The following is a 21,915-nucleotide window of genomic DNA, read 5'->3' as shown; positions in this document are numbered from 1 at the left end:
AATGTAAAATCACAAATAAATATTAAAATACTTTCTTTGTCAACCAATGAGGTGGGCGTGGTCGCGTAGATACAACCTGTCAATCAATGAGAAAGCGCGCGTGTGTAATGTGTCCCCTCAGACAGTTTTACTCTAACTTAGATGTTATTCGCAACCAGTTTTAAGTGCACAGTTGAGCGGTTAAACTCGGTTGTCTTGTATTAATTAAATGAATTTAATTCCTCTATCGCTCGTCATTTCAACAGAACAGCAGGTATTTCACGATGTATTGAGTACGAGTATCCAACTGACAGGCCGCGTCAAAACCAGTTTTCGTAACTTCCGCTTAAAAATGATTATTCCACAACAAGATATAGTTGATATATTGTAAATTCTTAGCTTGTTTGGTTATTTTAGATACTTTGATGTGATTTCAACATGAATTACTGTGGTCGAACCAAACGAAATGGCAGTTTCATGACTGTCGGGTATAAGGGTATTGATTACATCGCTGAGGTGAGTTTCCTCCACTGATCAATAAAAAATATTACTGTAACGTTATATGGGCTATTCTACAGAATTGGTGCAAACTGCTGTCCCACAACCAAAAAGCACAATTAAAAAGCATTTAAGTATTTAAATCTTAAATGTTTACTAAGATCTTTCTATTATCTATTGAAAACCTCAATAATATTTAAGATATAACTTAAGTAAGCCTAATATAAAATCATCATTTATTAGGTACTTTCAGTTGGGAGGTGGTTATCCTGAACCATAACCCCTCAATTTCAATTTATGAAAATTATATTTAAATATTTGTTGTATTTATTTTTAATTGTTGTTTTTAAAAGTATCTTTGATTCTTTCAAAAAGTACAAAAAAAAAAAAAAAAAAATCATTTTATATTTTATTTGTAAATTAGGAAACCTTGTGTAAAAATGTGTTCCGCATTTTCATGTCACCGTTTCATATATGATCAGGAAATGTTCATGTGTCCCTCTCTTTCATAGCTACAAGATGTGATTAGATTTCATAATTTTGAGGTAATTGTGTTAAAAAAAAACACTTTTTCTGGGAGTTATTCCATAACATTTAGTTTTTATATGTGTATAACTGTTCAGAACTGTGCTAGCTAACTATGTGCTGTATAACATCTTTGAGATAGCTTTAAAAGTATCTAAAACTGCCACTACCGAAACAGTCATGACCGAAACATATCATAATTTTTTCGGTAGTGACAAAGGAAACATATAATCCTTATATTTGGGGAAAAAACAACAACAAAATTTAAGTACAGTTATGCAATTCAATTTTATTTGTATTTTAGAATGTTTTAGTAGTGTTTTAGTTTGCAAGTTAAAATTCTGTAATGTGCTGTGGTCGCTACCAAAGCAATACTGTCACCACGAATATGTGCAGTCACAACCATTTTGTCAAAAATGAAAGTATCCTGAATTATCAGCTAAGATGTTATGATAGTTTTTGGTTTAATGTATATTCAAACGAATGAATCTGTAACTTTGAAATCAGTATGATCAACTTTTTGCCTTTTACAAAGAAAAAATTGATTAAAAAAAACAACAAACCTCATAAAGCTAATTTTAAATATAGTTAAAAATTGAATCGTTATTGATTTACCCCTGAAAAAAATAAAACAGCACATTACAAAGCTGATACAAAGCAAAATCTTAATAGGTCAATATAACCCTTCTTATTAAACGATATATTATTGTCTTTCGGTAGTGACACATTTGGGGAGAGGACAAATATTCCAAAACTTTCTAAAAAATACAATATGAGAATTATAGTAACTGCACAATTACTAGAAATGTGTGCCTTGGATATTATACAATTTGCATAAATACACATTTTTTGGAAAAATAAACATTTTTTAAAGATGTTTCCAACTCTGACCTTAGACAACTTCTGTAGAATGGCCCATATAGATTTTATAGATAAGTGTTTCCCCATTTTTAATTTTACGTAACATTATTGAGATGTTTTTTTTTTTCAGCAAAAACGACATTAACATTATACACTTTCGTAGATATGCAAATACTAAACATTATACAACTATGCATACAAAATAAACAAAAAGAAGTATGAAGGTGTTCAATGATATAAAAACTAGAATAAGGGTATAAAAATATCAAATGAATACATTACAAAGCTCACAAACTTTTAAATATTGAGATTCCATCTGTTTCAGGCCTCAGCCAGACGCAGAATGATGATCAGCTTGTTAGAACTTCCAGTTCCGTTCCAGCTGGTCAGTAACATCTACCCACACAATGGACACCTACAGGACAACGCTTACAGAGCACCATGGAGTAAGTGTACCATGTTTGTGTTTAATTAAATATCAAATAATTTACTTTCATTGTGTTAAAAAGAGCACTTTTGCTCTTAAGTGAAATGCTGTAAATATCTGTCTTGCTACCTAAGCGCTGAAGACGTGCAGTACTAACATTGCCTTGTGTCATCTGACAGAGAACAAAACATCAGTGTGTCCTCTACCAGTGGCTGGGTCTGTAATGGATGACTTGAAGGCCATCACACATTTCAGTGACTGTTTGGAGAGGTTTGAACTGTTTTTAGTATGTCCTTTGATATGATACATCTCAGTAGATTTAGAATTTGTGTCTGCAGATTAAATCTCAATGCCTAGCTGAGTGTAAATATCTCTCAGTTGTGTTCAAATGAAAACTTCTCACAAAAATGAAAATTTGCTGAAACTGTATTCTCACTCAGGGCATCCAAGATGTAGATGAGTTTGTTTCTTCATTGGAAAAGAGTCTGAGAAATTTTGCATTGCATCACTTGCTCACAAGTAGATGCTCTGCAGTGAATGGGTGCCGTCAAAATGAGAGTCCAAACAGCTGATAAAAACATCACAATAATCCACAAGTAATCCACACCACTCCAGTCCATTATAATCCATAAAAATTCTTCCTTTAATGAAAAGTTTATACATCAAAATCCACTAACATATTTGTTTAGAACTGTTTTTGCTTGTAAACAGTTATGATCTGTGCATATTTCTCTCCTGATTCAGATTAGATTACTTTTTTTTTTAACTGTGGGAAGTGTAATGTATAGAGGACTTGTTTTTAGCCTGGTTTTTACGAGCTGTTTGGACTCTCATTTTGACGGCACCCATTCACTGCAGAGTATCCATTGCTGTGCAAGTGACGTAATGCAAAATTTATTCAAATCTGTTCTGATTAAGAAACAAACTCATCTACATCTTGGATTTTTTAAGGTGAGTACATTTTCAGCCAATTTTTATTTTTTGTGTGAACTATTTCTTTAAATACAGGTTCTTCATATTGGACTGTGTTGTGTTTAGATTTAATGTGTTGCAGACAGGAAGAGGTCTTGAGGAAGTGGTTCCCAGCTCTAACCCTGCCTCTCAGTGCAGTATTTCTACTTCAGAAGCCCTCTGGCTTTTAGATGGAGTTGAAAGCAATACCATCAAATCACCTTGGGAAGAGAGTTTTAGTCCATGTAGACCAGATACATGCTGTGATGGTGGGAACTGGTGTTTTCAGTATTATTTTGTTTATATTTTGCGTAAATTCTGTATTTATCATACTGTACCAAATTATATCAGTAGATTTTTAGCTGTGATGTACTAAAAAGATAGATGTGTGCTAAAAAGTACCCTGTGTAGTGCATCACAGAGCTTGCTTTCAAAAGGATTTCAAATGGTTCTTTATTTGTTGTTGGACCACAGAAGAATTTTACCTGCTGAAAATATTAAGGATAATCCATCCTTTTCTTGTCTCCTAAATCCTAGATCTCTGTCTGCCAGAGGAGGTGATATTCAGTGACCATCTGCAGCAGTTCAAAAGCCACCTGCCTCCATGTCAAACGATGCTTCAGAGGCTGAACATCATGACTGTCTCTGATCCTGTTTTCAATTCATCAGTAAATCTCTTAGAAGAGATTATTTTTAGGTACAAAATATACTATATGTGTGACCCATGCTGGCAAAATGAGTCGGAATGCGCACCGTCTGAAGTGAAAAATATCAGTTTTGGTCAAATTTGAGGTTTTCACAAAAAATTGTTCTTTAAGCCCTCTTCTAGCGATCCCAATGCTCCAAATAGTAATTAAACATCTAAAATTTATCTTTATTTGTTCGTTTTCTGAGAGGAGTACCATTTCTCTGCTCACTTCTGGACGACTGCTGCTGCTGCTGCTTTTCACCACAAGTTTGTAGTTTGTCTATTGTTGCAAAACGCTGCATTCCAGCTTTGTAAATATTCATATCGAATTCTCGATGGCATGATTCCAAATTAGTGAAATATGATTTTCAAGCCCATGCTGATGAAAACAAAACAATCTCCCTATAAAGAAAATTATTGCGAAATATGTCTTGGTGCGATTCACAAAAACATAATCTGTTATGTCTTACATGATGTTTAGTTAATGTTTGATGTGTAACAGTATATTAGATCCATCCATTACAGTAGGTCTTAATATAAATCTGTTTCAATGTCAATCAAACATTAAAAGATGGTATCACTCACTGCACTGGATTAAAACTACTGTTTATTTGCATCTTTGTTCTTATTTTTGATAACAAAGATAAAATAAATAGCTATATTGTAATTAATCATATAGTAATTATTATTAAGAAAAGAATTGGAGGGAAATATGTAACGCTGCTTGGTGAATTTGCTTTGTAATCTTCAGAAAACTTTAACTCGATTTTTCTTAAAATCAACTCTGCTGACTCTATCACTTTTAAATGGCTGTAGCTCAGTCATTTTTATGATTCCAGCAAGTCATATATAATTTTAAAGGTATTTTTATGATTTTTTGAAAATTTGCTCATTCCGACTCACTTGGCCAGGATGAGTCACATTTATTTCAAGAACTGAAAATATGTCTTTCAGAACTGTCAAAAACAGCCCTAAATAAATTTCATAATTTCCAATTTCCAAAGATTTTCCAAATAATACATAGCAGTTTTAACTTGTCAAAATAGTAAAAGTAGTCAAATGTTAAAAGTTTTTAAAGTCAAAAAGAGGTATTTAAAATGTTTAATTTACGATCTGCAATATGTGGAAAATGTAAAAATAAAGTAAACAGCATATAAATAATCTTACATTATCAGTAGCTGTTTAGATGTAATAAAACACCCACACATATAGCAGCAAACAAATAATTCTCATAAAAAATGTTAATTCACGTGAAAGAATCAAATGATTGAAACAAATCATGTCTTTGTGGTAATTTGTACTGTATGTATTATATTTTCAGCTCACCTGTATTTCTTTCTCCTAGGCGCTGTGCCTCCTACGATGCCATTTTAGATGAAGTAACAAGTGCCACATTTACTTTAAACGCTACAGAAGAGTTCAAAAAAGAGACAGTACTGAACGAAGAGGTAATCTTCAAAACTGATATCTGCAAATATATGGTGTTCTTTGCAGCTTTTAAATAAGTTTTAGTATTTTAAATACCAGCAATGATTTCTCAACAGTCGCTGATGTTGCCTGTTGAACTTCAAATGGATTGCCTTCAAAGACAAGAGCAAAATTATTCCTTGGCACAAGTGCAAGATTTTCTAAATGTCACACGAGAGCCAGTCGAAGAATGTTTTCCTTTGAAGGATCTTCTCAAAGAAGGTAAAACTTGACCTGTATATACTGAAAAATATACAATGGCCCCAATTACTATTTGGAAACTTTAATTCATTGCAATAGATAACAAAATTATTGTGCACTGTCCAAGCAGAACATTTAAAAAAAATGTATTGGTTTGGTTTTTAATGATAAAGCAATTGATGCACTGAACCTAAATGCCAATAAATAACTCAAAAGTGCAAATGCCATTTGCATTTATATTTTGTTATCTAATTCGGTTACAGATAGTGTGACTTTTTTGATGCTGTTTTGGTTGGTTTAAAAGTTGATAATAATATATTTTAATAATAGTCACCTCTGCTGATAAACACATGTTTGAGTTGGAGGTCCTTCAAATGCCTGAAAGCAGCTTTGCTGACATCACCTTCAAGGAGCCCAAATCTCCAGGTATGGCAAATTGCTGTTTATATTTAATCACAATCAAAGAACAGTTCCTGCTGTAGATTGCTTTTGTAATCTTCAATGACTTCAAAACCTTAAATTCCAGTTGCTTCGAGGTCTTATGCAGAGATGGAATTAGACCTGCTTGTTTCACCACGCAATCGTACACTGTGTCTACCAGACCTGTGTATTTCCACCAGACATCTGTCAGTTGAGATTCAGTCACCAGTTTATAAGCAGTAAGTTCGTTGTAACTATTTGGTGAATGAAACATGTTAAGACATCTAGGTCAGTTTTGTTTTCACTAGCACTTGTGTTTTCATTCTTTGAGCCAACATAAAATGGCATTTACAAACAATCTTTTTCCTTTATACAGTGTGTGCCATTGTAAAAACTGTAAATCTATTCCTCAACTTCATGTTCATCCACGATAAATTCATCTAACCTGATTAAGGTCTATAAAGAAATTAAAAAGTCAATTTTCCTTTCATTTTGACTTTACCTTCAATGAAAACACTACTATACTATACTATAGTATAACTATATTATAGTATAACACTACTGTACTATAATAATGAAACATATGACAAAGTAAATAACATGCACTGTACTTCTCCTAGGCAATTCATGTCAAACAGTGATTATGGAAATATGGAAAAAGCTGTTTGGATGGCAGAGAAACATCCCCAATATGTGGCTCGATTTTTACTTGCTGGTAATGTGGATATGATGATAATATGAGAAACTTGTGCAAATCCTTTCAAGTGTGTATATGTGCAAGAAACATTCATACAGATGTTTTTAACTTAGCTGTTTCGGTCTTTAGTCAAGTATTAATTTCTACAGAGTCCTTAAACTCCATTATGTTTTTGTACAGAACCACAGGTAGCTAAGCCACTGGTCTGCATTCAGTCACTTCCAGAGCTTCTCACACTGCTGAAGGTGGAGATGGAACAGGTTGCAGAACCCAAAGACATTATGGACCAGTTTCAGCTCATTACCAGTACAGCGATGCCTTCTGAACATGTTTTCAAAAATCTCTCCAACTTTACTGAGAAGATGTCCACAGAAGACTGTAAGACAGCTGTGAGAAAGCTACATGTGGATGAAACATTCTCACCACTGTCTATTGTGAAAATACATGGTAAGACAGAATGCAATATATATTTGTAATGTTTTTTATAAAATAGAAAATGCAATATTACTTTTTAAAATGTTTTATTTGTGGTATTAAGGTTTTGTTACAGTGCAGTTGCTCTTAACTTCTATATGTTAATGTTGTGTTTTCACAGAGTTGCTGAGTAAGCGTGCTTCAAATGCTGGTGAGCTTTTTAAGTTTAAATATATATTTTCAACTTGGCAGACATAGTTTTTGCTCATACTTGAAGTATGAACAAACAAAATTGGAATATCTAGCTAAAAAATGGGTTGTTAACTGGTAACCACAAAATAATATCCTTTAAAGAATTAGTTCACTTCCAGAGCTAAAAATTACAGATAATTTAATCACTGCTTTGCAATCCAAAATATTTGCGTCATTCTTTCTTCAGAAATTATGCTTCTTGAGGAAAACATCTAGATTTCTCTCCATATATTTCTCTCAAATGACGCTTAACGATCACAGCCGAGGCAGAAGGGTCTTATCTAGCGAACCGATCAGTCATTTTCGAAACAAATTGACAATTGATATACTTTTAACCTCAAATGTTTGTCTTGTCTTGGCTGCGATGCGTAGTCTGTGTGATCCTCTTAAAATATCTCTTTGGTTTTGAAACTTTAATCTTTCAGACCTTACGAATCTTTTATATGAACAAACAGCTTTTAACACTACAAAGACAGGAAAACATGAAATAAAAAACGTGTCAAATGACCCCTTTAAGTGCTGGTGATGCTATTGATTGAACATAATTTGTACTAAACCTGGACTATTCTTTTATTCTTTGTCCAGTAAGAAAAATGTTATTTTGGTTTCTCAGCACTGCCACCTTCAGGTTTTCCCACTGTAGTTCGACATTCTCAAAGTAACCCACTGCAGTCCGCTGTACCTACACAGGTGAATAAAGGGACGCCTGTGAAGTTCTTGTTAATGGAGCACATGTCTCACCAACAAGACAGTTCTACAGTGACAACAACCACAAGAGACTGTAAAGCCGCAGAGATAAAGCAACGCAAGTCTAGTCCACCAGAAAGACGCTCTATGAATTCCTCCAGAAGAGCCGCTCCTTCAGAAGAGAAGCCCATCATCTCTAAAGTGGTTGAGATGCCATTGAAGTCCAGTGTTAAAGATACTGAAGTGATATCCAGTGTACACACACTTCCTAAACAGCCAGAACAGAGGAGAGAAAATATGATCTCTAAATCATCTCAGTTATCAAACTCTTTGGAAAGCAGAAAGAGAAAAAATTCTGTAGTTCAGTCTCATGAAGACCTGAATCCTTTGTCGTCTTTTCTGACATTAATAATGATTCAGAAACGTTCAACGCAGGAACGTTCAATGCAGAAACCTCAACGGAGCAGTCCAGCATCTGTAGGTAATCCAAAACTTTATTAACAGTGTTTATTACAACTTTTCTTCTATATTGTGACATATCTGAGGGAAATGGCTTCTGAGGAAATAAATTTAACCCATAACTTGCATTTTTGGATCATTGCTGTTTCCAAGAATTGTCAGTTTTGATTTAATGTGATTTTAAGTTTAAATAGTTTTCGTACACATATCTAGGAACAGCAGAATGTTTTGGTTTTCCTGACATCTTTTTATGTTATTCTGTCTAATCTTTCAGATGCAAGCGTGAGTCAGAATTCTACAGGAAAAGCCTTGCCAGAGAACAAATTAAATGCTGTGAATCATGTCTCAGAAACAAAACGCGTTGCCAGTGCCGTTGCCACTGAGACAAGCTTTCCACATGAAAAGAAACAAGGGACTATCAGCAGGACTGTATACGTCCAAGCCACAGGTATCAGCAGTCCTGTCAGATCTGAAATATTGCATAAAACATAATTTTATTTATTCATAAGCATTTGTTTGGTTTGTGAAATTAATCACCATATTTCTGTTTTTATTCCCTTAGAGAGTCAGAGAGATGCATATAGGGAGCTGCATGCATTGGCTATGCCCTCTCTGTGTAAATTGCAGCAGCTGGGCATCTCAGCTTTGAACAACAGAGACTTTGGTACTCTGTCTTCTGAACTCACAAGATTCCTTGTTAAGCAGCAACAGAGAATGCTTCAGACAGAACAAAGTCAGAGGAGACACCTTCTCACACATTATTCAAATGCTCAAAACTATTTGAAATAGACAAAGATCGAATGTAAGAAACATTTTGTTTTATTTTTGTGGCAGATGGGGACAGTGTGTTTAATGAAATGGCTCTGCTGCATGTTCTGGTCACAATGAAGGAACTTGTTCTTCTCACATCTGATCTCAGCAGAGCAACTGGTAACTATTTGAGAAAAAACCCTCATGTCTCAGAGGAACATTTTATTTTAAGGTCCTATGATATTTTTCCTTACATTTTCTCCCAAATTCAGTTTTCTTTATTAAGTACTGCACAACAGAGTTTTACTGTAAAATTAAAACATGGAAGAAAAATTTGTGATATACCTTTACAGTTTTAATAATTGTATTATTATTACTAAGTTACTTGGTTTTTGGACAGAAAGATTTTCTCTTCTCTTCTCTCTCTTCTGCTCACCAAGCCTCCATTTATTTTGATCCAAGGTACAGCAAAAACTGTACAATTTTGAAGTATTTTTACTATTTAAAATAACTGTTTTCTATTTGAATTTATTTAAAATTTTAATTTATTCCAGTGATTTAAAAAAAAATTGTATCGTTACTGCCGTCATGTTCCTTCAGAAATCATTCGAATTTTCTGATTTGCTGCTCAAAAAACATTTATTATTATTATGTTGACAACAGCTGAGTATATATTTTTTATTTAATATAATGATCAGAGGAATCAGAAGATTTATCTGAAATGGAAATCTTTTGTAACATTATAAATGTCTTTATCATCACTTTTGATCATTTTAAAGCATCTTTGCTAAAATTAATAAAAAGTTTGAACGGCATAGTGTATAATGTTACAAACATTTTTATTTTAGATAAATGCTGATCTTTGGATTTTTCTATTCAGAATCCTGAAAAAGGGCTCAACTGTTTTAAATATTGTTAATAATAATAAATGTTTCTTGAACAACAGTAAGCATATTAGAATGATTTCTGAAGGATCATGTGACTTTGAAGACTGGAGTAATGACGCTGAAAATGTAGGTTTGATCACATAAATAAATTACATTTTAAAATATATTTAAATAAAAAAACAGTTATTTTAAATAGGAAAAGATATTTTACAAAATTATAACATTAGTGTAGATGCATATTAGAATGCTTATAAAAAGCAGGAGACAGCAGAACTAAAGAGTTGAGATCTCATTTGTGTTTGATCATTACAGTGTAGCTGTAGTATAACTGTACTCACATCAGTAAAATCTGTTTTTGTATAGATTACCTGGCAAAGGCGAAGGGTTCATGTGCTCAAAGCTGTCTGGATGAGCTGTTGAGAAAGTTTGAGGTACTGCAGTATCTGAGTCGGAAGAGGCAGAAGCCCAATCCTAAACTACTGGAGCTCCAGGAGCAGATCAGCACATGGAAGAATTCTCACGCTAACCACACTAAAGTGAGATTTACAGAGTTTTAACTAAATTAAAGGCTATAAGGCCATTGGCGTCGACTTACACTTAATCCTACTGTAAAAGTTTTGTTACCTAAATGATCCACAGCTTTTTTTGTGATAGTTGTTCATGAGTTCCTTGTTTGTCCTAAGCAGTTAAACTGACTTCTCTTCTTCAAAAAAATCATTTAGGTTCCACAAATTGTTTGTTTTTTCAACATTTTTGTGTATTTGAACCCTTTCCAACAATGACTTTGATTTTGAGATCCATCTTTTCACATTGAGGACAACTGAGGGACTCATATGTAACTATTACAGAAGGTTGAAATGCTCACTGATGCTCCAGAGGGAAAAAAATGCATTAAGAGCCAGGGGGTGAACACTTTTGAACAGAATGAAAATGTGTGCATTTTTCTTATAAAAAAAAAAAAAAAACTTTTTTTTTTTATTTAGCATTGCCCTTCAGAAGCTACAAAAGTCACTTACAAGTTTCCCAGGAACATTAGTGAGTGTTTGAACCTTCTGTAATAGTTGCATATGAGTCCCTCAGTTGTCCTCAGTGTGAAATGATGGATCTTAAAATGCTGTCATTGTTGGAAAGGGTTCAAATACACAAAAATGCTGAAAACCAAAGAATTTGTGGGACCTGAAGGATTCTTGACCTGAAGAGCAGCTGGCAGTTTAACTGTTAAGGGCAAACAAGGGATTCATGAACAACTACCACAAAAAAGTGTGGATCATTCAGGTAACAACACAGCATTAATAATCAAGTGTTTGTAAACTTTCGAACGGGGTCATTTTTATGAATCGAACTATTGTTTTCTCTTGTGGACTATAAATGTCTTCTATGTATTATTCAGTTCAGTACTAAATAAAACTAAAAGTATGATCCCTTAAAATTATTGCAGATTCTGCAAGGTGTATGTAAACTTTTGACTTCAACTTCAAACAAAGTACATTTCACAGAATGCAAATGTTGAATGACTGTTTTTGAATGTGAGCAGGTTCTAGTTTTGACAGTGAACAGTGTAAACACAGAGTTGCTTGCAGCTCTCAACCAGGTAACAGGTGAGTTAATTTTTCAAGAAACCTCCAGATTTTATAAGACTATTATGTAGTGATTGTTCTGCCTGATTTTGTGTTTAGGAAACTCTGTGTCTCAAGTCATCCCCAGTGAAGGAAAGGGTAAAGTTGTGAACAAAGAAGTGACGGAAAGGTGTATAGATCTTCTTTTTTTATACAAAACACATGAGGTCTGGATATAAGGTCTGATTTAATGTGTTATATCTGTTTCCTCTCTCCTCAGACTCTCCTGCAGTAGGTGTGTCGTTGTGTGCAGTCAGCATGTTGGTCCTGACTTCCCGTGGCAGAGTTTCAGTGTGGTTTTTGAGCTTTACTCTGCAGGACACTCACCCTTCGGCAGTGTGTGTTCAGAGAGAAACGTCAGCTTTATCTCCTTCTCCACTGCAGTGCCTGAATCCAGTCAGTCCAACAATCCTTATGCGCACATGATTAATGCACAGTTATGTGGAGTATGATTTTGTATCATTGACCGTGACGCTGCAGAAATTGAATCCAAGTGTTTGGTCGAATGTCCTGTTGCTTGTGATGGCTGTTAGAACAAAACAATTGGATGCAAGATATATTGTTCACGTATTTAACAGCACTCAAACAAAATGATAAACATTTGAGTGCAGTTGCAAGTAAATACTGTATTCTGACTGATAAAATATCAAAATTAGGAAGACTGATTCAATAAAAATTTTGTTTACTTTTCATTGTTATATGTTGGTCATTGGCAGATTTCTCAGAAGAATCAACTGCTGCATCATATTTGGACACTATTCCGTTTGTGCTGCTCGTCACTGATGGTTTACTGAAAAGCTTAAAGTTGCAACACACACTGGAGACAAGGTAAGTTTCTCAGCAGTTTCTGCCAACTACTTTGTCACTGAAATAGATCTTTTATGACAGCAACAGTTACTGATCAAATTACCAAACCAGGCATTTCATTGATTAATTTTTAATAATCCTCCAGAATTTTTTAATGATGTTTTTACTTTAATGTTGAGGGTTATAATGTGTACATGCAACTCAACAGAGTTAGACTTAAATTACTGTAATTTTTTCAGGGTGTAATGTGACAAAAGGTAAAGGTTTTCACAGGATATGATGATTTTCTAAAGGCACTGTATAATGTATACGCTTTTGAAAATAAAGTTTCCAAAGGGATGTTTTTGCAGTGATGCCATTTTTGGTTCACCTTTCAATTAACAGTTTTTAAAATCATTTTTTTTCTTCACATGACTGCCATGGTGCATTTTAATGGTCACCAGCATCATAAATCCTTGAAAGTTTTTAATATTTTTATTTTTTAAATGTGTGTTACAAAAAATTACCTGCTATTGAGAGGGTGTTTCTAATGCTGCATCTATGGGAGTGATGGTAAATTTGACATTGTTTTTTCTGCCGATATCAGTCTATCCATTTTTTATTATTTTGAAAGTCGTGAAATCACTATTGTGGAGTTTTTCTTTTGCTGTTTGAGCAAATGGGAATGCAAAAAAATATATTTTTAGTACTCTCCCATTCACTGTTCTTCGATTTTACCCCACTGTGACGACTTTCGCTGCTGAGAAACCCGAAAATGTGAGAAAGATCCATAAATAAATTTTTTGGGAATGGAAAGTTTCCATGGAGAGAAGTTCCTCATGGAACCACTGGTGCCAATAAAGAACCTTTATTTTAAAAAATGTATGCTGATGTACAAAGACTGTTACTGGCAGGTACAATATGGTTCTCCTGGAGAGGAAACACTCTCCATCTGCACTGGAGTTTGGCGGAACCAAGTATGATGTCATCACTGTCGATGTGAATACCGCCATCCTCATCCAGGTGATGCTCTACACACACTTGCTGACCAGACTACCATTCACAAAGTGACCCTGAATGTGTAAATGCTGTGTATGTGTTCAGGAGCTGAGTGAGTTGGACATGAAGATTGGAGTAGCGTCTGAGCGTGTCATCATGAGACTCACAGCCCTCTCTCTGCAGTTCAGCTGCTGCTGGTTGATTCTGCACTGTGCTGAGAACTACAGGGCACTGTCAGTTTGAAACACATTTACATCTTCTGTCTGATCATGTTAACATTCATTATACCACCCTGCGCTATATTTGCTGGGTGAAATCCAGTACTTGTTTCTTAGTAATTTTGGGGTGCTGATTACCTGTTTTGCTCTTACACTCTTTCTCACAGTGTATGATGTATTTCATAGCATTTTTGCTTTGGACAACCAAAGTCTCTAAATACTTGTGTGCTTTAGATACACTATATTGCCAAAAGTATTGGTATGATAGCAACAGCTTTGACAAAACCCTTTTCTATTCTAACATGGCAAGGTTAAAAAGAAATGATTGATTCAGTCAATGTGGAAGAACTTGACTGGTCTGCAGAAAGCAAAGTCCTAATATCAGCTAAACACCTCTGGTGGGATTTTTAAATGCAGACCTTCAGCCAAAAACTCATCACCAAACACCAATGACTTGTGCATACACTGTATGGTATTGGGACACCCCCCTTATTTTTAACAGAAAAAGGCACTTGGATGTGTCAAAAATGACTGTACCTGTAGTTACAAGTCATTGGTGTTTGGTGATGAGTTTTTGTCTCAAAGTCTGCATTCACTCCAGCGATGTTCAGCTGGGATTAGGACTTTGCTTTCTGCAGACCAGTCAAGTTCTTCCACACTGACTGAATCAATCATTTCTTTTTGAGCATTGCCTTTTACACATGCTTTGCCATGTTAGAATAGAAAAGGGTCCTGTCAAAGCTGTTGCTATCAAATTAGAAAAACACAGTCCCCTAGAATATCATTATATGCTTAAACATTACGATTGTACCCATGGAAATTTCTACAGTAGTCAAACCTATTTTTTTTTCCCCTTTAAAGGATTTCCAGTAATGTGTATATCAGTCTGATTCATATCTACTCTGCATCTGTGCTGTTCGGAAACAACAAGTCTGAGAAGTTCACTGTCAAGGTATTATTTATTATTATCCTTTATTTTAATTACAGATAACCACAAAACAAATGTTAGTGTTTCTAAAGGTCATGCCAAGACCAGATGTAATATTTCTTATGATGTATGCAAAAAAATGTAAGTAAAAAGCATTTCGCACTTCAAGTCTGTGTAGATTGTAAGTGGCATATGTATGTGTTTTAGGTGTTACTGGTGTGTGAGGAAGAAGAGATAGCCAGATACATCTATCAGATCTCCTTACATACGCTGATGAACGCAGAGAGAGATGGACTGAGCTGGCTGGATAGAGACTGGCTCAGTTTGCAGCCCACGGAGGTAAATGACAGGTCTAAAAAAATAAATCTCAATTATGACTTTTTGTTGCTGATCATCAGTTACATGTAGTAAAGCTATCTGTTCTCAGACTGTGCTTGATATAGAATAAAATACATATTAAATATAATCCGGTCTATGTGTCAGGGTTTGTACAAGGTGCTTAAAGTGCTTAAATTACTTAAACTTGACTTTTTGAAATTTAAGGCCTGGAAAACCCTTAAAAATAGCAGTATTTCTGAAGAGGTACTTGAAAATCGCTTGAATTATTGAAAGACATTGTATCTATAAGTGTTTAATTTTATTCTGTAAGCACATATCTTTTCACACAATTAAAAAAAATACCTTTTTCACTTATTTCAGTTAACGAAAATTTTAATTAGTACTGTAAACAATTCTGCAGACAAAATAAATGTTCTTCTCAGGTTATTAATTAAATTAGTTAAAGATTTAAAAAATTTTTTTTTAATTAATATGAAACAAATTAAATTTTTTAAGTGGCCAGATTAGATATAATCTGTTTCTCCCACACTTTGACTAGAGCTAAATCTCTGGAACCAGTATGCCAGTATACAATTTAATACATTATATATATTAAAAATAGCATTTTAATAATTTAATTATTTTAAGTTAAACATACCTGTGATGACCCCTGCCAGATATTAATTAAAAATGTGTAAAATCTGTTGATATTATTGTTATTCTTCAGTCTGAATAAGTTCCAGTGTTAATTTTTTTTTTAATAATTTAAGATATATTTTTTTTCTTTTTCAACATTTTCAGTCACCCAGATTGTAAAGAAAAGTCTGAGATCCGTAGATAATTTCTCCAATTTTAAATAGGTCCAATCATTTTCTAGTAACACCAAACAAAAAAAATCTGTAGAAATATTTCAGCAACTGCCAAACTCACCAGATTTTCTTCAATAGATGAAGCTAAAAGTTGAATATTATTATGTAAGCTCACTTCAACTATACATTAGTGTGTGTTTGTTTTAGGCAGAGTGTTGCCTTCAGCAGTTTCCCTGCATTAATCCTCTGGTTGCTCAACTGATGTTGAGGAGAGCTCCATCACTGCAATGGCTGCTGGGAGCTTCTTTCTCTGAGCTGCAGGAAATGTTCCCACAGATCCCTCACAAAGTCATTAAGGTAGTACGGATTTCATTTGTAAGTATCCATAATCAAACCATTACAGGGTACCTTGTTGGTTAATAAAGCTTGACATTTTCACTTTCTCTTTGTTGTTCCGCAGCTCTTCAGTGACATCACAGCTCAGTCCAAAGTCAAAACAGCCAAACAAAAGAGTGAGAATACACCCTTCTCAAACATGAACAGCCAAACTCACCCTCCTCATCCTCATCCGCCTCCCTGGGCTCAGGATCCTGATAAACCTCAGTTAGAGCCGGAGGATATACTGTCAACTAGCCCGTTTATTGGTCAGTGTTAGTGTTGTGAAGAAGACAAATTATTGTTTAACCTCTCAGACAGGATCCAAAATGAACACTCGCCAAGCACTAAATGTATTAATGTTTATGAAAAAATATAAATTAATGACTACGTTATGATCACTAACTTTTATTGCTGTGGACATCATAATACCATTTTAAAATGTTTGGAAGTAAGTAAGACTCTTTTTCTATTCAGCAAGTACACATTAAATTTATCGAAATTGACATTTATATTGTCATCATCAAAAATTTGATTTCAAATAAAGGCTGTTCTTTTGAACTTTTTATTAACCAAAAAATCCTTAGAAAAATATATTACTGTTTCTATGAAAACATAAAGTAGCAAAAACGGTTTCAAACATTGATATTTATAAGAACCTTTTAATATATAAGTGAGTACCAATAATAATTGAGCAGCAAATCAGCATATTATAATAATTTCTGAAGGATAATGTGAAACTAAAGACTGGAGTAATGATACTGAAAATTCAGATTTGCATCTTAGCAAAAAAACAACAACAAAAAAAACATTATAAAATATATTCAAATAGAAAACAGTTTTTAAATTGTAATATTATTACCCAATTACGGTATTTTTGATCAAATAAATGTTGCCTTGATGAGCATAAAAGACTTTCAGAAACATTAAAAATCTTATTTACTGAATGTGTACATTTATTGATGTATTTAATATGTATTATTTGTACTTTTATTACAATAATCATAATGCTACATATAATTTAGTGGTCAGTTAGAAATATATATATAACCCTGGACCACAAAACCAGTCTTAAGTCACACAGGTATATTTGTAGTAATAGCCAGAAATACATTGTATGGGTCAAAATGATTGATTTTTCTTTTATGCCAAAACTCATTAGGATATTAAGTAAAGATCATGTTCCATGAAGATATTTTAAAAATTTCCTGTTGTAAATGTATCAAAACTTAATTTTTAATTAATAATATGCATTGCTAGGAACTTCATTTGGACAAATGAAGAGGATTTTCTCAATATTTAGATTTTTATGCACCCTCAGATTCCAGATTTCATAATTGTATCTCGGCCAAATATTCTCCTAGACTAACAAACCATACATCAATAGAAAACATTTATTCAGCTTTCATATGATGTATAAATCTCAGTTTTAAAAAATTGACCTTTATGACTGGTTTTGTTTATTTTGGACCCTGTTTATTGGTTAAAATCTGTATTTTTTTTTCAGAGCAATATTTAAATTGTTTCTTTATCACATTAGCAGGTCATAACCAAGGAAGAGTAAAAGAAACATGCCCAAGAAATGAATTATCCCATCTAGATCCAGCTCGTTTTCACTCATACAACCTGATAACGCCAAGTCAGTTAAGTCGAGGTTCAACTGCAGCGAGCTTCTGGCAGCCACAGGGTGAAGGATTCATTCAAAACCCAGATCTAGTGCCAGGCCGAGCTGTTCCACGAGGGTCTGCTGGTGTCCCCTTGGCTCCTCTGCCTACTCCTGAAGTGCTTGGAGGCAGAAACACTGTGTGTGGATTCAACTCTGGGCCGCAGGGTCAGACTCACTGGAGCTCACCTGAGAATGATCTGCCCAACAACACAGGAGAGAAGAGGAAGAGGGGAGGAGGAGAAGACGTGCACAGTGGTACAGATACACACACATTCCTAACCTGGATGACTTCCTTTCTTCTGCGGAACACAAAAAAGACAGTTTGAACATTAGGTCTTTGGAGCTAAAATAGTCTCTCGGTTAATGTTAGAAAATATGATTCCCAAATGCACAAGTTAATTAAGTGTATTTACATTATTCTTTGTTCTGAGGACAGTAAAATTACATTAAAAGAAAGGAAAAGGATTTTATTTCATAACCTAATTCATATTCACAAATGTGCAAACATACTTGCCCATTAATAAATTGTGATTTGCATTTGTGAATCATATTTTATTTGGTTGTGCATTAGCAAATAGTATCTTGTAATAAATATGAATTTGGTTATTAGATTGTGAATTTGCAAATTTATAAACTATTTTTGTGAATGTGAATTAGCTTATACATTTGAAAATCATATTTTTGTAAACAAATTAACTGAAAAACACATTTTTCACTTAGATATTGCTAGTAAATTTCACAATTAAGGGGAGACACTGCAGGCAAAATTGCTGTTTTTTTCATGCACCTGTCAAACTTGAGATTTTTGGCTTTTTGATTTTTCAGACTAGTGGAATGAAAACACCCAAAAGACACTGTTAAGTGTTTATTTTATAGCACTTTAACTATTTGTGTCAATAGATTAAAATTACTATACATATTTTTAAAGTGCGTTTTCTCAAAAGGAGTTTTTTCTCCTACACTGAGCCATAAATCTCTACTTCAGTAGCACTTACACACACCAAACTTTATATTTTTATTTATGTCCATATCCTGAAGGTTTTTATAGAGGGATTTGCTCACATACAATTAGCTTGATTGTATACAAAATTTTACTCCCCCAAAATTGTTCAAAGATTTTTCTGAATTATGGAGTAAAAAAATGAGATACCCAAAACTCCCTCTGTAAAAACATTTGACTCTAATATGTCAAAAAAATTAAACCAGAATTTTCAAAACTGACTTGATCCAGTGTTACATTTTTGTACTAGAAATGTATGCAAATTAGCACATATTTCATTAAATAATGCCTCATTTGCATATTTAAACTTAACATTTTAGAAAACTTGTAATACAAAAATGTTTGCAATTGTCAATGTAATCAATCAACTGGATAAGTAAGGTGATAACTATTAGTCATTTTTTTCTATTCACCTGCGGTGTCTCGCCTTAATTACAGAGAAATGGCAAGTAATACGTTGAATTAAATGTGAAATTTTGAAAGACTGAAGGGCTTTTTTTTATTAAACTTACCAGAATAAACTTACAACTTAAAAATCTATATTTTTTTTACAGTGCATACAGATCCCATACATTTTTTACATCCCATACACTGTATTGTCAAAAACATGGAGATATATATATATATATATATGTCTTCTTTTTTGTTCCATAAAAGAAAGAAAGTCATACAGGTTTGGAGTAACTTGAAATGAATTAAATTTTTTGGGTGAACTTTGTTTAAAAGTAATTAAGCACAAAAGAATCATTGGTGTTTTGAGGACAGGAAAACTTTGTGTCATCAGTCTGTGTCTGTGTGTTTATTTCTAGTGCTTCCACACTGCAAGAGAGGAAAACTGCTATGTGAGCGAGTTCCAGGCAGGAATGACGGACAGACCAGACTGAGATTTTTCTGAGGAAGTTTTGTTACTTTCTGTTCAGTATATCACTCGCTTAAGTGATATTTCCAAATATTTCAGTTTTTATGTAGAATGGATATCCATTAAAATATATATAATTTATAATGAATGTATATAATGAATGGTTTATAATAAATGTAGATATTGTTCCAGTATTGTTCATATTTAAATATTTAGTTCATTAATGTTTAGCCCATCACCCTTTAGGTGTATTTATAGTATTCTTTAATGGACAGTTACAATAAAGAAAAGAAAAACAGTCAAATCAACATTTCTTTTTATATATTTTAAACTGACATGATTATAAAGATATACATCCAATTTTTTATTAAACTATAATTTTTATAATTATTATTTTTTAGATGGTTTCTACAGTTTTCAAATGAAAAATTATAAAATCTTGTAAAAATAACATTCAATACTGAATATGCACACTACGAGTCAAAAGTTTTTGAACAGTAAGATTTAATGTTTTGTTAAAGAAGTCTCTTCTGCTCACCAAGCCTGCATTTATTTGATCAAAGTAATTTTTAAATATTTTTTTAACTGTTTTCTATTTTAATATATTTATTACCTGCTCACCTGTCTTGGTGAGCAGGAAAGACTTAAAAATCTCACTGTTTAAAAACTTTTGACTGGTAGTGTATTTTAAAATTAAGCTCACCTTATTTATTAAAAACAAATTAAAAAAATAATTAATCTTTTTGAAGGTAATTTTTAAAGCATGTTTTAAAAAAACATGAATGGATGGAAATGTATTTATTTACTAAGTTATTTAGTTTTTATTTATTATATATAGTTTATTGTGGTGATTTCCAAGCCTAGACATGTCATGGAAGTTAATGAAATGTTGAATATAGTGCATGTGTATTTTTCTAATTATGCTCTGCTTTCAAAAAATTTTGATTATACAGCTGTTAATAACTACTTGCAAGAGTAATTTGTAATTTCAAGTTCTTTCTTGGAAATTGGCTAGTCAGAAATTGTGGCAACTAACATTTGTAACATTTAAATGTTTTTATTATAATAACTTTTTTAAATGAGAGTTTAAAGGGTTTCACTAGATATAGCTAGACTTATCTAAATGTACTTAGGATGCAGCAGAAGGTTTTAGCAATAATTGTTCAGAGTTATTTAGTGTTTTTTTGTTTTTTCTCTCTTATAATAAGACTCCAGTATTACATGGCTCCTTTATCTACTGACCTTTGACCTGCAGTTGAGAGTGAGCGTGTGTGCACACATGCATTTGTTAGCTTTACAGTCTGTACACAGAAGCAGGTGTAAAGGATGCAGATGACAGAGTTCTATTCAAATGCAATACCGTATTGACAAACACGCGCCGTCTTACATTTCCTGCTACACGTTACCGCTGCAACGCCGCTTATTTAGAGGAGGTCACGCCGCTCTAGAACTGAATAAATCATTCGCTATGTGAAGCTGAATTGATTGGCATTAAAAAAACATTTTCAAAATTGGCAGTCTGGATGTTGATTGGGGACTACGGTGACAGTGGCCATTAATTTATCTCCCAAACCATACACGTTTCCAGCCCCTCGCTATTTTCTTAAACGAGCGTGATGGAAAGATAGTCATTCAATTACAGGACGATCTTCTTATCGCTGACAGTCAGAGGAGAGGGAAAGCGCCGCGCGAACAGAGGAGGAGGAAGAGAGGGAGAGCGATGGGGGTCGGAGGGCTTATCTCAGCACACCAGCAGTCTGACGGCAGCCCCTCGCAGGAATGAGCTCGAGAACAGACACTCCCATAGGGCTTTTTCCTTTCTCCATCACTCTCCCTTTCACTCTCTCTGCACCCCTCTGTAAAACACCAAACAGCCTCCATAAATAGCTCTGAGCTGCCCTTGTTTGCCTACTCGAACAAAAGCAAATAAAACCACAGTGTTTTTTCGGACCCAAGGGTGTGAGGGGGAAGATGTGTCGTGTGTCCAGTCTGAGGCAGTAAAACACAGATGAATACGTCTGAATGTGACTGTAATCACAGCGCTCTTTCAGATGGAAAAAAGCTGTGAGAACAGAGCATGCTGTTCAAATCTGAACCTGTTTCACTGCTCTCTTCGTTGCAAACATTGGGTCAAATCTCTTGTCACCTTATTGCATTGTCAACAGTGTTTAACAATGT

The 21,915-nt window shown here is 33.8% G+C and overlaps 1 protein-coding gene across 1 annotated transcript; it reads left to right on the top strand.

Annotated features, from left to right (window-relative positions):
• Positions 1–417: 417 nt before the first annotated feature.
• Positions 418–19,961, top strand: shoc1 (shortage in chiasmata 1). Its single transcript, XM_073840120.1, has 29 exons — positions 418–495; positions 2,189–2,309; positions 2,470–2,560; positions 3,329–3,510; positions 3,779–3,938; positions 5,275–5,377; positions 5,474–5,618; positions 5,928–6,023; positions 6,124–6,256; positions 6,638–6,732; positions 6,895–7,161; positions 7,310–7,339; positions 7,994–8,548; positions 8,801–8,974; positions 9,089–9,259; positions 9,361–9,456; positions 10,527–10,699; positions 11,695–11,761; positions 11,840–11,909; positions 12,000–12,175; positions 12,496–12,607; positions 13,480–13,588; positions 13,670–13,797; positions 14,644–14,734; positions 14,918–15,049; positions 16,045–16,194; positions 16,298–16,481; positions 17,753–18,133; positions 19,688–19,961. Exons 1-29 carry the CDS (start codon positions 418–420, stop codon positions 19,771–19,773), a joined length of 4,356 nt encoding a protein of 1,451 aa, XP_073696221.1. The 3' UTR covers positions 19,774–19,961.
• Positions 19,962–21,915: the final 1,954 nt, after the last annotated feature.

The sequence above is a fragment of the Garra rufa genome, chromosome 5 (genome assembly GCF_049309525.1).
Source record: "Garra rufa chromosome 5, GarRuf1.0, whole genome shotgun sequence".
In the NCBI taxonomy this organism is placed as follows: domain Eukaryota; kingdom Metazoa; phylum Chordata; class Actinopteri; order Cypriniformes; family Cyprinidae; genus Garra; species Garra rufa.
Note: the sequence above shows the minus strand (reverse complement) of the source record. Positions and strands in the feature narration are given on the sequence as shown.

Bases quoted from the DNA above. Each gene is read 5' to 3' on its own strand.
- shoc1 (XM_073840120.1), top strand. From the start codon at position 418: ATGAATTACTGTGGTCGAACCAAACGAAATGGCAGTTTCATGACTGTC. The intron at 10,700-11,694 runs GTGAGATTTACA...TTTGAATGTGAG, and splicing joins CTCACGCTAACCACACTAAA to CAGGTTCTAGTTTTGACAGT. The intron at 11,910-11,999 runs GTGTATAGATCT...CTCTCTCCTCAG, and splicing joins AACAAAGAAGTGACGGAAAG to ACTCTCCTGCAGTAGGTGTG.